The 15,925-nt window shown below is 32.5% G+C and overlaps 1 protein-coding gene across 1 annotated transcript in view; it reads left to right on the top strand.

Annotated features, from left to right (window-relative positions):
- Positions 1-10,854, top strand: part of LOC110032536 (protein EMSY-LIKE 3-like) — a 36,312-nt gene extending 25,458 nt beyond the window's left edge. Inside the window, exons 7-10 of the mRNA XM_020736197.1 lie at positions 9,374-9,610; positions 9,697-9,765; positions 9,840-9,903; positions 10,392-10,854. Of these exons, the coding sequence (XP_020591856.1) occupies positions 9,374-9,610; positions 9,697-9,765; positions 9,840-9,903; positions 10,392-10,555 (534 nt within the window). The 3' untranslated portion in view covers positions 10,556-10,854. The remainder of the gene's footprint in view (positions 1-9,373; positions 9,611-9,696; positions 9,766-9,839; positions 9,904-10,391) is intronic.
- The last annotated feature ends 5,071 nt before the right edge of the window (positions 10,855-15,925 follow it).

Raw genomic sequence — 15,925 nt, 5'->3', positions numbered from 1 at the left:
TAAAGTATCAGGATTGAAAACAACCTCTTCATTCACCTGCAGATCAACCTCATTACTTGCCTCCAAATCATTGGTGATCATCACATCTATGTTTGTTCTTTTGTTATTAGCCTCTAGTGTATCGATATGCTCTTCCACATTTATCACGTTATAAGTGGTACCCCTTTGTGAATCATTTTTATGCTGTAAACTAGCTTGATTAGAAGCATTGACCTCATCTTCCTCATACATATTTGATGGAGGCTTTTTGAATTATCGGTGTAAAACGTAACATTGTTCGATTAAGTGTCCAAACATTCTACAGTTTCCGCAGTAATGAGGATTCTATTCTACAATGACTTTCTGTCATTAACCATTTTGTGCTGATCCAATCCAAACTTCTACTGGTTGAGTAATCTCTCTCTTTTTGAATACAGGTGGCTGATGGTTAGTTGGATTATAAGTAGCTATATCCAATTTCATAGGTCGCCCGAATATGGCACCTAAGGAGAGAAGAATTTCATGGTTGAACAAGTGAAATTTCAATTAGGAAATCGGAACCAAATGGGAACAATTGGAGGTTCAGTTAGAGGATGAAAATCTACAGAGCATTTAAGAAGCTTCATATTTTTGTTATCCACTTTGAGAAACTTTTTTGTCAAAAATTCAGGCGTAATCTTCTTCTCTGCTTAATTGAATGAAAATGTGCCTAACATCTAAAAGGCGCATCTTCCAATCCCCCAATAGTTTTGAACCTGCAGAAGACTTCCGGTTCACTTCCATTTTTAGATTGACCATATAGAAATTTCTCCACCAAAGCAAATTTATAAGGGATGACAAGCGCAAAGGTGCCAACTTCAGAGAGAAGTATAGTAGGCTTGCCATTTTCCTTAACCGATTTCCTTACAAAAAGTTGATTACCTGATCCATCCAACGTGTCATGGTAGGCTTGAGAGAAAATGAAAATTTTTAAATCAACCATTGGAGTAGTGGTCGTTGAGCAACAACGTTCGCAAACAACGAGTTAGCCATTAGTCTCAACATCACAAACCCCACAAATCGACATGCAGAACAAACACTGACGAGCACAAAAAAGCCAACCAACCAAAACAGTACAACACTCTAAACCAACTAAACATCAAACACAAAAAAAAGCGAGAAGAACAAAAGAGCCAATGCAAAATGCGGGAAACACAAGTATCACTGTAGAAATCAAACTAAAACCCAAATAGAAGCCCTAAACCACAAATACTCCAAACAACCTTGATAAAAAGCAAGCAAAGAATAGACCCACTGAAAAACCCCAAATGAAGTATAAGAAAAATGAGAAAATCAAATAAAACCTAACAACTGCAAGAACCTAAGCCAAAGAGCAGATTAGTCCAAAAAAATGAGTGCAGAAGACAGAGAAACAAGAAATATCACCATCACAGCGAATCCGAAGCCTTAGAACGAAGGAAATCCCATTACCCATGAGCTTCTCCAATATCATGCATAAATCAAACGCGAAAGTGTTTACCAACGGTGCTGGCTAGCTGGCGGAGAGGTTGTTAGCGAGGGAGGAGGGCTGCTAGCGAAATATATATATATATATATATATTAAAAAAAAGAAATATACATATAGATTGTATGAGAGGGCCCAAGTCCCACGCGGTAAACATCACATGTAAATGATTCCAGAAAAAAAAAATACAAAAAAATACATGAGTCCAAAAAACCAAAAGTGCCAAAACACGTAGTATCAGGTGGCTAGAGAGCGACCTAATTTTGCCTTGCCTCTGCCTCTAGTTCTAGGAAAGGAGTTAAATAACAAATTGGTAAAGATGAGTGCCATTGCCAATACTAACTAATGTATCGTCCAATAAGTTCCTGAGATTGAGTCGGCCTCTTGTTTTCTTCCTCCTGGAATAGACCTGTCATTCCTCATCCAAAAACTGACTCATTTGATCATTGGATTGATCTAAAGTGTGTCGGATATGTGTAGATTGTTGAACATTGGAAGCACTACTTTTTGTAGCAGCTGATCTTTTATTGGATTAAAGGAGTACACTCGTGTGTCTTGGCATGTAATTGAGTCTTCTTCAATAATAATGAGTGGTATATACAATTTTGGATAAATACTAGTAGTATAGGGAGATGTTTCATGAGACTCCAGAGTACCATACTTCAATCTAGCAGTTGGAAGAAAGTGTTCAAAAATAGGAGCATCCAGGGGTAGAACGACTTGGGTATTATGTTCTTCATCTGAAACAATAAAGGTTTGAATAGGAGGGTCATTAGAAGATTTCCCATCATGAACAACGTCAGTTAGATGAGGAGGGTATATGTGGTGTTGGAAAAAAGGTCGGGTTGCTTCTATTCAGCAAGGATGGTAGGTGGCAAGACGTCCACCTCAATTTAGTATGAATAGATTTTTGAACATGTTGCTTATCTTTAGCAATATCCAACTTTAAATGAGGATGCAAGCGATAGCAAATAATAGAACTATGGTTAAACATATTACGAGGAGAGCAATAAGGAGGGTGTGGTTCTACTTAAATCTTTTGTCAATACCCGTTGTGAGTGGATCTAATTCTAAGCTCATCCAGAGCTGGTTGGGTGATATCTCTTATAATTAAAAACACAAGCTATAGATGGTTTGGTGACAACAAACGTATGGCTATCAACCTTGAGATACTTATTGTAAGAAGTTGCTAAGGATGGAGAATTTCAAAGTTGAACATGTGTAGTTTTAACGTCAGAAACTTTATTCAAACAGGAATGATAGGGGACTCCGCTTTTGGATCAAAATCGATAGTCCACTTTATAATTTTTATAAAATGTTTGTCAACCTTGATTACTTTTTAAGAAAAAATACAAGTGTAATCCACATCGTGAGATAACTGAATAAGTATATGTCGGCCTTCCAGTAAGCCAATATTCCAATTACCCGATAGCTTCATAGCATCAAAATCTTTCCGAGTGATCTCAATTTTAGGGTGACCATAAAGGAATTTCCCCACTAGAGAAAAACACTAAGAAGACGCAAGAGTACTGATTTCAATGTCAGAGAGAAAAAGAGCAGGTTTCCCATTTTTTTTATCAAGCTTTTTAATGAAAGTGTGATCACCACCACCCTCAAGAGCCTCGTGGAAGGATTGTGGAACAATGCAAGATTTACCGATATTAAAACTAGGCTTTGAACCTGAAATAGGAGCACAAGTAGGATTGTCGCCGACAAGTGCAATAGCATAAGGACAGAGCGTCGAGGCCATCTCCACCAGACAAGATGAACGACTTGAGTCTGGAGCGGCGTGGCAAGCCACGCCAAACTGCAAGCCACGCCAAACTGCAAACCAAGGGAGGACTACAAACGATGAACCAAGCCACGTCAATCTGCAAGGCGATGCGAGCAGACAGAGGTAGCTCGACGAGCTCCAGCCTTACAGAAGACATGAACTGCAGAAGGCAGAGCCTCGACGAAGCTCAAAAGAAGATGACGAAACAAAGGAGCTGAAGTCCTTCGTCGTTGGGCAGGACGAAACAATGGCGTGAATGCGTCAGGAGGAGGAGGAGACGACGTGCGAAAAAGCCGAAGGAGAGAAAACAACTCAACACAAAGAAAAGTTTTAAAACAAATTTATTTATTTTTCCATAAAAAATAATATAGGAAAACATAAAAAGCACCCAAAAGTTAAAAACAATAAGCACCAACATTAAGCAATAAAAAGAGATCAAAATATCCAATAATCGGATTATTATAACAGCTTGAAAGGGCAGCATCCACCAAATAGCAACAGTTTCAAAAGTCTAGTTTCAGTTAGTGAGTAGATTACCATCATTGGCTCTCAAAACCATTTCCAATCCACCAAATGATTTCAGCAAATAACAACAGATCATCAAAACCCCATACATAATTCCCACATCAACAAATTGAAAAACCAAACAAATAATTTAGAAAATGTATGTACCTTTCAAATATCGAGAAGTATGAATGCCCAAACGTCAGGTCAATAACAGTAAAAGGTGTCTAATAACAAAAAACGTTGGAATTAAACATCATCTCAACATCCAAACAATATCTATTCCCAAATGTCCACTTCTAGTCAATGATAAATCATCAGCATAAACTCCCAAAAAACAACTTCAAAACAATAATCAGCTTCATTATATAGCAACAGATTGTCAAATTCAATCAGCATAAACTCCCAAAAAACAACTTCAAAACAAATAATCAGCTTCAATATATAGCAACAGATCGTCAAATTCATTTTGTTTCTTTATATATATATATATATAGCCAAGATATGACAACAGATATTCAATGAAAGATATCCAGACAGTTTCCATGTAAATGTATCTTTAGCTTTGAATCGAAAACAGAACCCACATAATCCTCCCCAGAATTGGCTCCTAGCTTAGCAAGATAATCAACTGGCTTATATGTTTCTTTATACACAAGAGACAATGAATATTGAAATTAGGCAACATCTCTTTTATCTTGTTTCAAAGCAAAATAACATTCCCATGTAGCTGATTTCCCTTCTAACAATTTGAAATAAAGAATTATCATCCATCTTAATGATTAAGTTATAGATATTGAGTTTTTCTTGCAGCACACCATAATAAAGAACAGTGAATTCAACAAAAAAGAGTTGAAGTTGCATCACAAGGAGCATAAAATGCAAGTAAGCGAACCCCCAAATGATCTCTAAAAATTCCACCAACACTGGCATTTTATTTGTTAACACTACCATCCACATTTAGCTTTAGAAAGGGCTTACAGGGCTTCTCCCATTTTGTCAATATACAATTATTTTTTAGAGAAATACCCTTTATAGAGCCATGAGAGTATTTTATAGACTTTTTAGTCAAAACAACTGCCTTATTAAAATCAATAGCCTTTGCGATAAAGGACTTTATATGAGAACCAAAATTCTATCTGCTGGGAAGATCAAATAATGATGCTTCCTCTTATCTCTTTCTGACCACAAAAACCAACAAACAATATAAGGAATCAAGTGTAGTATAATTATTAAATTGTTTTTATTTGGATGCCAAAAATGTTTGCATTGATTCAAGGAGTTATACCCCTTTTTAGGTAGAAAAATACCATAACTAAAAGCCATATTTTTTCAAATTTCCAATGCATATCTGCAAGAGAAAAAGAAATTATTAAACTGCTCCTCATCTTGCCTGCACATGAGGCAGCAAGATGTCAATCTAAGCACTTTTAATTTTAAGTTATCATCCACAGGTAATAGTTTATACTTCAATCTCCATCCAAAGAGAGACTGAGATGGTTTGAGAAACGAGTTCCAAAGGTTTCCACCTTCAATATTTTAATGCAAATGTATTCAGTTAGCAATTTCTTGAGATGGTGATTCGGAGATAGGAGTTTCTAACAACACCTTATCTTTTTTTTTTTTGATTTATCAAAAGGAATATTCATAATATTTTTAGCCAGATCATGAAGTAAGCAATGCAAGTGCTTATCCCTATTCCACTTATTATCAATCCAAAAATCAGCCACTTTTGATGAGAAGGGCTGATAACATTACAGAAGTCTTTTAAAGGACCCAAAGAAGACCAATCATCAAGCCAAAACCCAATGTCACCATTACCTAAATCCCAGACAATGGAAAGGTCAGCTTTTTTCCTAACCTTTAGCATCTCCCTCCACATTATGGAGTCACTTGGCTTATAAGAGCATAAAAGAGGTTGATCTAGCTTGCCATATTTTTGATTCATAACTTGAGTCCAATTACTCTGGTCTTTTCTGTATTTAACCTAGAGCTTACAAAAATTAATCTCCATAAAATTGTTGAAGGATCTAAATCCTAAACCACCTTTCTTTTTTGGTTTGCAAAGTTTGCTCCAAGAGGTCCAATAGATTCCAGTATCATGTCCGGCCCAAAAAAAATTGTTAAAAACTTTTTCAATTTTTAGTTTGCATGATTTTAGTCATTTTGTAATACATAAATTGGGAAGGAATTTAGGACATTTTGAAGCAAAGTAAGCCTATCGCCAAAGGATAGACTTGTATGTTTTCGGTTTTGAATTTTTTGAGATTTTAAGTAAAACATCATTAAAAAAGAATATTCTTCCTCCTATTAGTATTCAGATTAACACCAATGTATTTAAAGGGGAGGATACCCTGTTTGAAACCAGTATGCTGAAGAATCCAATGCTTCCTTTCAGTAGGAATATGCTTGCTAAATAATAACTCAATAGAGACCTGTTCAAAATGAGTTAGTATGGAAGTAATATATTTGATACAGTTCATGCTCATATTACAGAAAATAATGTTATCATCAACGAAAACAAGATGAGAAACTAATTTACTCCCTTTAGCATGGTACCTATAATTTTGATGACTACCTGGGAGATAATTTAGCTTCATAGAAAGATAATCAAAAGAAAGAATAAAATGAATAGGTGATAGAGGATCTCTCTGTTTTAAGCCCCTCTCTGATTTGAAATGACCATGGGTAGACCCATTTAAGTGAATGGAGTAATAATTGTTATCCAATAAAAGTTTAAGGAGATTGCAAAAATGATCATTAAAATATTTACTCTCAAGCACATCAAGAATGAAATCCCAATTAATGCTATCAACCTCTACACTTTGAGTCAATATTGATTAATAGTTCTTGTGTGATCAAGATGATGTTATTTATATTTCTCCCATTTATGAAAGCAGTTTGTTGTGAGCAAAGAAGATCATTTAACAAAGATTTAAGCCTCTTTACAATAATTTTACTTATGAGTCTAGAGACCACAATATTTAAGTTAATTTGCTTAAAATTTTTCCACTTATGCCTCGAATTTCCACTTATGCCTCGAATTGTCTTTAGGAATGAGAACAATAGTAGAACATCTAAAATATTTATGAGGAATGTCACCATGAAAAAAGCTTTGAATGACAGCCACCACGTCAGTTTTAACAATGTCCAAGCATGTATATTGAAGACAGATATAAATTCATCCGGGCCAGCCATTTTACTTTTATTAATGGATTTGAATGCCTTTAGCTCTTCCAAATCATTAGGACTATTGCTAAGAGTCGTAAAGTTAGCATTTCCAGTTTTAATAGGGAAAACACTTCTATCCAGTTGTATTCTATTGAACTCCACCTCCTTTAATAAAGTACTAAAGTAATCTATAACATAGTGGATTATATCAGTTTTGGAATGAATTCAAATATCGTCTTTATTTTTAATTTTTATGTTTGCACTATATTGTCTTTTATGTTCTATACAAGCATGAAAAAACTGTGTTTCTGTCCCCTTCCAAGTAGCTAAGAGGATTTCTGTTTTAGAAAATCAGTTTCTCTTTGCAGACAATTCTCTAAGGTACTATGAGCTCTTATGAGATCTTCCTCCTACTTCACCCCATCTTCAACCTCCAACTTTGAAAACTTCTCCAAAAACCTCCCGATTCCAGATTTTTGCCATTTTCTTATCTGATTGCCATAAGGAAATCCAAGGATTTTTATGACAGCCCTTAAGCTAGTTACTTTTTAATCTATCAAAGAAGTTAGGATGAGTGACCCACATATTCAAGAACCTGAAAGTGTTAACCGTTGGATTAAGGAGGTACTCCACCCTTAGGAGAAGGGGGGGAGTGATCAGAACCAGTACTGTTGAGGTTATTTACCTTCGAAAACTGAAAGGTATCAAGCCACTCATTATTTACCAGGATTCTACCTTTACACAATTTCTCCATATTTTTGGTATGGCAAGAATCAGAGAAATTTACTTCAACCCAACATCAGCAATATTATTCTTGAAAGTCTCCATAGTCCTATAACAAGGTGTTCTACCACCTTTCTTTTGCAAAGGTAATTGCATTGAAATCGCCACCAACTAGCCAAAGGCAGTTCAACTGAGATTTAATTAGCATTAAATCATTCCATAACTGAGCTCTATCAGAAGCAAGACGACCAGCATAAATAATAGAGACCTGCACAAGGACTCCAATGAATTTGACTTCCACATGAAAGAATTGAGGGTTATCCACCATAACTCTAATTCCCACATCTTTTTCTCTAAGAAACCAGATTTTTAGATTACAATTATAAGCAAATTTAAAATTTCATAACTTGCTTACAACATTGAGAATTTTTACCTCATTAATAAGAGGTTCAAGAATGCCAAAACAGCTAAGATTATGAACCTTACACAGATTTCCTAATCCTATCGAAGGCTTGCTTTTTAGCAATGCCCCTCACATTTCAAATGAGAAATTTAACCATCTAAAATTGGTATTTTCCCTCTTGTATTTCTAGAAGGCGCCCATCGTTCGCATTTACCTGAATACCAGCTGGGGAGTTCTCCCTAGAGGGTATTATGGTCTCTTTGTTCATATGTTTTAATTCCCTATTAGCATGTATTCTTCTTATCAATAGCCCCCACTTTCCATTCACCCAAGCGTTTTAGAATTTCAAAAAACCTTCTCATTATAGCAAAATTTAAGTGGCTCAATTAATTTAGAAGTTTCCGATTCAGAAAAGTATAGAGCAGGTTTATCATTCTTTCTTCCTGCTTTCTTTAACAAATCATCTTCAAGATTAACAGCGAAATCCTCACGCAAATGATTTGGAAAACAGAGGGAATTCCCTTCAATTCTTTGAGAACCCTTTAACATTTCAGCAAAGGAAGGCGCTGTCATAAGAAAGTTAAGAAAAATACCAATAAAAAAAAAGAAAGAAGAAGACAACAACTTCCCAACTAAAGAAAGAGATACATTTGTGCTGCTAAACGTACCCAACTTTTATTTAAACCGTTTTATTTTTTTTTCTTATGTCATCTAAGTTCTGATGATACTTTTAGAAGTTTTGAACTGCATTTGTCGCAGAAACATTGAAACTGATAACCGGGAATTGCTTTCATTGTTCCTGTGTTAGTTTTGCCAATAAAATGCTTTTATGAGAAACCAACTAAATCCTTCTTTGATATTGTAGCCGATATAACATTACAATTTGTAAAAGTCCCACATTTGACTTAACAAATCTCTTTGCAGCACTTTGTTTGCTGCATCACTAATTCTTGGCTATTTTAATCACAATGTAGAACCCTTGAGCAGCTGTTGATAAATTGAAGTCAGAATAATCAGAATTAAATTAAAAAACGGGAAGATTTACGAACATGCCAATCAATTCATTTGTATTTATATATCTATAATCTAAATTCATTTTTTACATACGGTACCTATGCATGTGTATTTCACTTTTTAAAAAGTTAAAATAATGGTATTTTTGATTTGACATTAAAGATTTGGGTTGTATAAATGTAAAAAACAAAATTTGGGTGTTATATATCTAAATAATTTTGAATTGGATGGTATGTATGGAAATGCCCCTAAAAAAAGACACTCCTATTAGAATCTAAATTGATGATTAACATTGTTGCAGATTTCAAGTGAAGATATCAGATGGGAAGGTGAGGATCCTTATATCACTCACAGATCAGGCAGGGGTGGACTAGGGAGAGGTGTTAAGAAGTCTCAAGGGGGTCCCTCTCCAGCTGGGGGTAGAGGGAGGGGCTTCTTGAAGAATCAGCCCAGAAAGGATTTTCAGCCGTCACAAAATGGCCTAAAAAAGAGCGTGGATGAATTCGAGATACTTAATACCGAAACACTAATTAAGGAGGTTTGTCAGACCAATTTTATGCTTGTACCAACTAAGAATATACTTTCGAAGGCACCATCAGCTCTTTCATTTAACATGCCAAACAGGTGGAGATGATTTTTGAAGCAACTCATCTTGATCCTCTTGAGTTTGAGAAGGCAAAGAAAGTTCTGAAGGTAAACATTTTAAACCCTTAAAATTGTTTCTTAATTCTTTTGGAAAGATGAAATTAAGTTGATTTTGTTTTCAGGAGCATGAACAATCTCTTTTGGATGCAATTGCAAGGCTTGCTGATGCATCAGATGATGAAAGTGGTAAACATGCTTATTCCACATTTCTAGACCAATTTTTTTAATGACTACTCTATCTGTATAAGGAAGACGTCTTAAATCTGTAAGACTTGTATATTTTTTCGCTTTCAATTAAATTGGAGGGATATTGATTCATGTAGGATTGACTTCTCGAATTGACAAAGCTGTACAAAAATGTGTTTGAATCATGAATTTTTGAACGGTGATCATCTGGAGTTGCTTCAAAACATTACATACCGTAAGGTTACTAAGCTATTATATTACTAACCAAAATTCACATCACAAACTCATTGGAGATAGGCAGACAATCATTCTTATTGCACGTAAATTGTCACCTAGGATCTAATGACCGTATTGGTTGTAACGAGACATCAACGCTACATTTTTTTCTTACTAATCTTGTTCCTTTATTGTAAATTTTGAGTCTTCTGTACTTCTTTTCTACTTGATTTTTTATAGCATAAACCCTTTTATATTTTGTCAAAATGTAGAAAATGATGATCATCATTTAGCCAACGGGCAATTGATGAACCGAGATAGGACTTGGAGGAACCAGCAGTACAACGGAAATCAACATGCAGGTAACTACGACAATGAAATGGCAGCGGTTGGAAGGGATGGTTTCGACGGTGAACACATGATTGGCGGTGGATGAGTGTGATTCTAACACACAAATTCAGCGCAGAGCATAATTTTTGGTCAAAGATGGAAGGAGTTTGCATTAGTTAGTTTGTGGAGAGTAGCTCCCTATTTATATTACTCACAAGTGTAAAAGTAGCAGGTTCATATTTGAGGGTAAAATCTTCTGATGATATATTGTTATTTTTTATTGCACTGTTTTTGCATCCAGTTGGATGCTGGTGATGCCTCTGTAAAATAATGGAATGAATATCGCGCTTGCCTGTAAATGACTTAGGTTGGTAGTGGCTTCCAGTTTTTGGCTTTGTTATTTCACCAATCTTTCTTTCTTATCTGAATCTTCTTAGTATTTATGAGAAATTGTTGTGATAAGTTTCTAATTTGAGTGGAGATTGTAATTTTATTTCATCAGAAAAAAATTGTAATGTATACAGTAATTTTAAAAGAATAAGCAGTTAGTTATCTGTAAACCGGTCGAAAGCCGATTCGAATAATAAAAAACTCTTTTGACCGTTACATATATTTTGCCAACTTTGCTTGTTGACAGTTTACATTTTGGCTCTCAATTTTGCTGTTAATCGTTTTTTGAAGATTCTTTTTGGAGGTTTCATCTGAATTATCAGACAAACATCCTAGGAAGCATAAAAAAAAATTCAAAAAGATCGATCGCAGCGAACATGATAGGAGAAACCTACAGAGCAGTAATATTAGCAACTACTAAAAAACCATAGAGAACTGACATAAAAAAAACTAAGGAATGAACTTTATAAACTATTTGAAAAGAATTTTATCCTTTATTTAAAGGAGTAAACAAAGACCATGATATAATTTTAACAGAATGGAAAATTCTCATACTCAGAAAACAGCCAACAAGCAAAAGAATAAAGAGCTCAATAAAAAAAAATTACTAAAGCTAAGACAACACCAAGTAGCAAAAAAATTCTCCCAAACACCAAACAAAAATTGGCTATAAACACCTAACCTAAAACCGAAACAACAAAATTATCTTGAATCAGAGAAAGAAATAAAGAAAAGCCTAAATCTCATAAGCAACAGTTTGAATGGCTAACACATGAAATCAATTCTAAATTTTACAATTAATAGTCTCAGCAAGATAGAGGACTTGAAAAGAATTACTAGCATCATGCTTGGATGTAGTGGGATTAAGGCTTTGTTGTTGTTGTTGTTGTATGCTTGGATGTAGAAATGTATTTCGTCCATGTCTGACCAGTGACTTCCTGGTAAGAAAATGATTTTTGTTTACATATTTTATTCAACTTTCTAAGTAAACAAAACTCAGATTAATCAAACTAATTTATAGCTTCATGGGTTAACAAAAGTGTAACATAAAAAGTAAACTATTTGTGATATATTGCAAAAAAAAATTTTAAAACATAAAAAGTAAACTATTTGTGATATATTGCAAAAATTTTCTTAAAGAAATATTGTTATTATTATTAATAAGAGATAATTTAAATTAACTAATTATAATACATTTTCCATGCGAAGAAGCGAATGCTGAACTTCAACTATTTGAATTCTTCTATAGGATATAAATTGATTCAAAATTTTCTAAATAAATATTTCATTAACATGCTTCATGTCTCAATGTGTCAATCTTAGAATATTCTAAAAGGATATGTACTGCAAACTCGTGATTTTAAAAAAAAATGGTTTTAAAAGTTTTGTTTTTTCTTTCCATCCTAGTTGACAACTTTATAAGTGAGATGTGTTCATTTTCTTTTGTAATAGTTTTAACACGAATCAACTTTGGTGATTGAGCATTAATGTATGTGTTGATGTTAAAATCACAACATTTCATGTCTATACTATTCTTGAATCTTTCTTGATAGTGATGTGAGATGCTTCATTTTGTCAGGTTTCCTAGTACTAAATATAGTGAGATTTCTCAATTTTGAGCAAATTCAATCATAAATTTGGACACGTGAATGAGAATATGAAAGAAACTGAACCAATATCTTTTGTGATAAGACCTAAAATTTTAAACCACTAAGCTAAAATTAATTGCATGCTATAATACAATTTGATTATGTAAGAAACACTAATTAATGACATCAAGCATAAAAGGAACTGTGATTTCTAGCTATCATTGATGATATAGCTCAACTATAATTCAATAAATTTAAAATCCTTACATATTTTTATTATATAACAATATCATCTCATGTCATATACTATCATATCAGATCCACTATAAGTTATATGTCATATAAAATCCACTATAAGTTAACCTATCATATCATATTATAATACTATGTCACATCGTATTGCTTTATATCATAGTGTTATTTTACTAGCATCATATGATCAAATCATGTCATATTATATCACATCACATCACATTATATCATAAACCTTTTTGGTTCTGCATATCAATGCACTCTAAGATTTTTAAGAGTTGTATGACAACAAATTAGATTTAAGTTAGTGGGATTTAATAAATCCTATAAACTTGGATTTAGTAAATCATAGAAGGGTTAAATTCTAAAAATAGTTTGACAATGAATTTAATTAATCTAGTTAAATCATGTCAAACTGTTTGACAAACTCTACAAGTATTTAAAAGTTTGTTACATTTAGAATGAATAGTTATAATTAAATTTGATTATTTTATTAGTATGATTGAAATTAATTATTAAACTTAATTAAATTTATTTGAATTTTATTTCTAAATCTTTAATTATTAATTAATCATTCACTGAACTAATTAATTATTAATAAGAAAATACTAAATTAATTATTTGTTAAGTAATAATTTAACATTAATCAATCATTAATTTATTAGTTATTAATTATTTTTATTAAATTTATATTAAGAATTTTATTATATAATAAAATTTTAAAATATATTTTACTTCAAAATTAATTAATACATAATTGCATATAAATTTATTTAATTATAATTAATTTTATAATGAATGAATGAATTATTAATTATTATTTAGTAATCATTTAAATTAATCAATCTTACTTAAATAAAAATAAATTACAACCACAAACCTATCTCTCCTTCTCCTCTTTGTCCCAAACCCTCGCCTTCATCACTCCTTTCTCTACCCAAAACCCTCGCTTGTCCCTTCCCCTGCACAAACCATTTCTTTCGTGATTCAACCCTCAACAAACATTCACATTAGAGCTAACTTGAAAGGCAATGACAAGATCACGTTGTATATAGACTCAAAATTCCCATCTTTCTCCTCCTTCCAGTCCACTCCTACCTAAAAACATAGAAGAAGCTAACTTCATATTCTACATTTCGTGTCAAGAACCCATCCTAGATTTACTAAATTCTCTAATTTGTGGGAATTAGTAAATACTGGATTCACAGTAGAAATTCGTAAAATTTTGATCTATCAAATTTATGGCTTTATTTTGTCCAAGCTGACCCTCTAACAAGTTTTAGGTTAAATCTTGCACTAAATCTGTTACCAAACAAGAATAAGGGTTTTAGAAATTACTTGTGTTAGTCAGCTAGAGGTGTAATGGAGCTAAGCTGGTTCATGAGTAGCTCAGGCTCACCTCAATAATAGCTCACGAGCTGAATGAGTTAACGAGACTAAGGGTTAAGCTAGTCTTGACTCGATTTGTTAGCTCATGAGTTAGTTTTTTTAATTACTATATATACACATAAAATAGATTAATATTAAGAAATTATTTATAAATTATTTTAAATTTTTTTAAAAACTTATATTTTATATCCAATGATTTCCATTATTTATCTCATAATTGCTAATTTTATTTGTTATTTTGTTATAACAATAGATTGAATTAATATTGTCTTCTATCTTTCATAATAAATAAGTTAGCTCATAATCCAACTTGTACTTGTAGATTTAATCTCAAGCATAAGTAACTAATCTTGCTTAAGCTCAAGTCAAAAGTGACTAAAGGTTGACTCGACTCGTTCATACCTCTGTAATCAGTCTAAGTCAAAATAAAGTATACCCTTACCATTGAGTAACTCTAAGGTGATTGAGGTTTACATGGTGTAGACCCTTATATAACATAACCTTTGATTTGGAGAAGTTTTTGCAATCAATTTGTTGTGTTATTTTGAAGGTTTAAGATGATTTGACCTGATTTCACTCCCATTGGGTCAAACGAGGCACATTAACCCATTTATTTAAGTATAAATATGCTAATGGATCAAATGAGTTGAATATAGTTGACTATGACATTGACTTAAAATTACTTCCAAAATTTTTGATGAGATTTGAACATATGAGTAGTCAAAAGAACATTTAAAATGAAAGTTGATTATTTGGGTTCAAGTGGGAGTAGTTGAGTCATTCTTTAATTGATCAACAAAGAGTGACAAAATATCTTGCATTGAACCAAATATATTTTCTAGACATCCTTACCTACAAGTTTTCCTTAGAAATTAATTAAATTTGGCCATTTTGTTGAATTGAATGGTGGGTGCCTTCCTATTGTGAAATGGCCAATTTGTTTGCCCAAATATGTGCAAATAGATGACCAAAGGTAATTGGATATACTTAAACATATGTTAATAATTCTAAAAGAGTTTACTATCTAATTAATCTGAGGAGTAAGGTCATTTATGTTCATTTGGCCCATTTAAAACAATATGAGTCAATTAGGCCTATAGGGGTCAATATCGCAATGGTTTGCCTAACCAATTTAAATTTTAAGGTTAAATTATTGACAATAATAGTTTATCTAAGTTTTTTGATAATTAATTAGAAGGACTTTTTGTTCATGAGGTCTTTTTGAGGGTTGAGTTGTAGTGGAGTTTTTTATATAACTGAGTTATATATATATTTTCAGTTATAATATTGTCCTAAAATTTTTAACTAGAATTTAAATGTTTAATTTGTGCTCATTTAGATTTAGATCAGATCATTTTTTGGTGTTATTTTCTTATTGTGATGCTTTGTTTGACTATAAACTTACTAAAATTCAAGAGTGAATTATCCTAAAATTATTTTTTAGAAAATTTCAAATCAGATTGGATAAAGATTCCTTCATGAACATGTGAATTATTTGATGATATATCAATATTAAGTTATAATACTAAATTTTTAAATTTTTTATCTTAAATTTGACCGGAGAAAACAACTTTTTAAAAACCTGATTTAAATATCTTTTATCAATTATAGTGAAAGGCAACATCAAATTAAAAAAGTAAAAAAAGTCTTTTTATGAAAAAAATGATGTTATTTAAGAAAATTATAACTTCTACCATATTGTTTTAATTATTAAAAACACTAAACATCAAACATAAAAAAAAAAAAAAAATAAACACACAAACACACACACACACACACACACACACACACACACAAGAAATATCTATAACTTTGAGATTGACATTCATGTTATTTTGAAAAAAAGATTATAAACA

This window comes from Phalaenopsis equestris, unplaced genomic scaffold, assembly GCF_001263595.1.
Source record: "Phalaenopsis equestris unplaced genomic scaffold, ASM126359v1 Scaffold000966, whole genome shotgun sequence".
Lineage (NCBI taxonomy): Eukaryota > Viridiplantae > Streptophyta > Magnoliopsida > Asparagales > Orchidaceae > Phalaenopsis > Phalaenopsis equestris.
The sequence above is the reverse complement of the archived record's forward strand: the minus strand, read 5'-3'. Positions and strand labels throughout refer to the sequence as shown.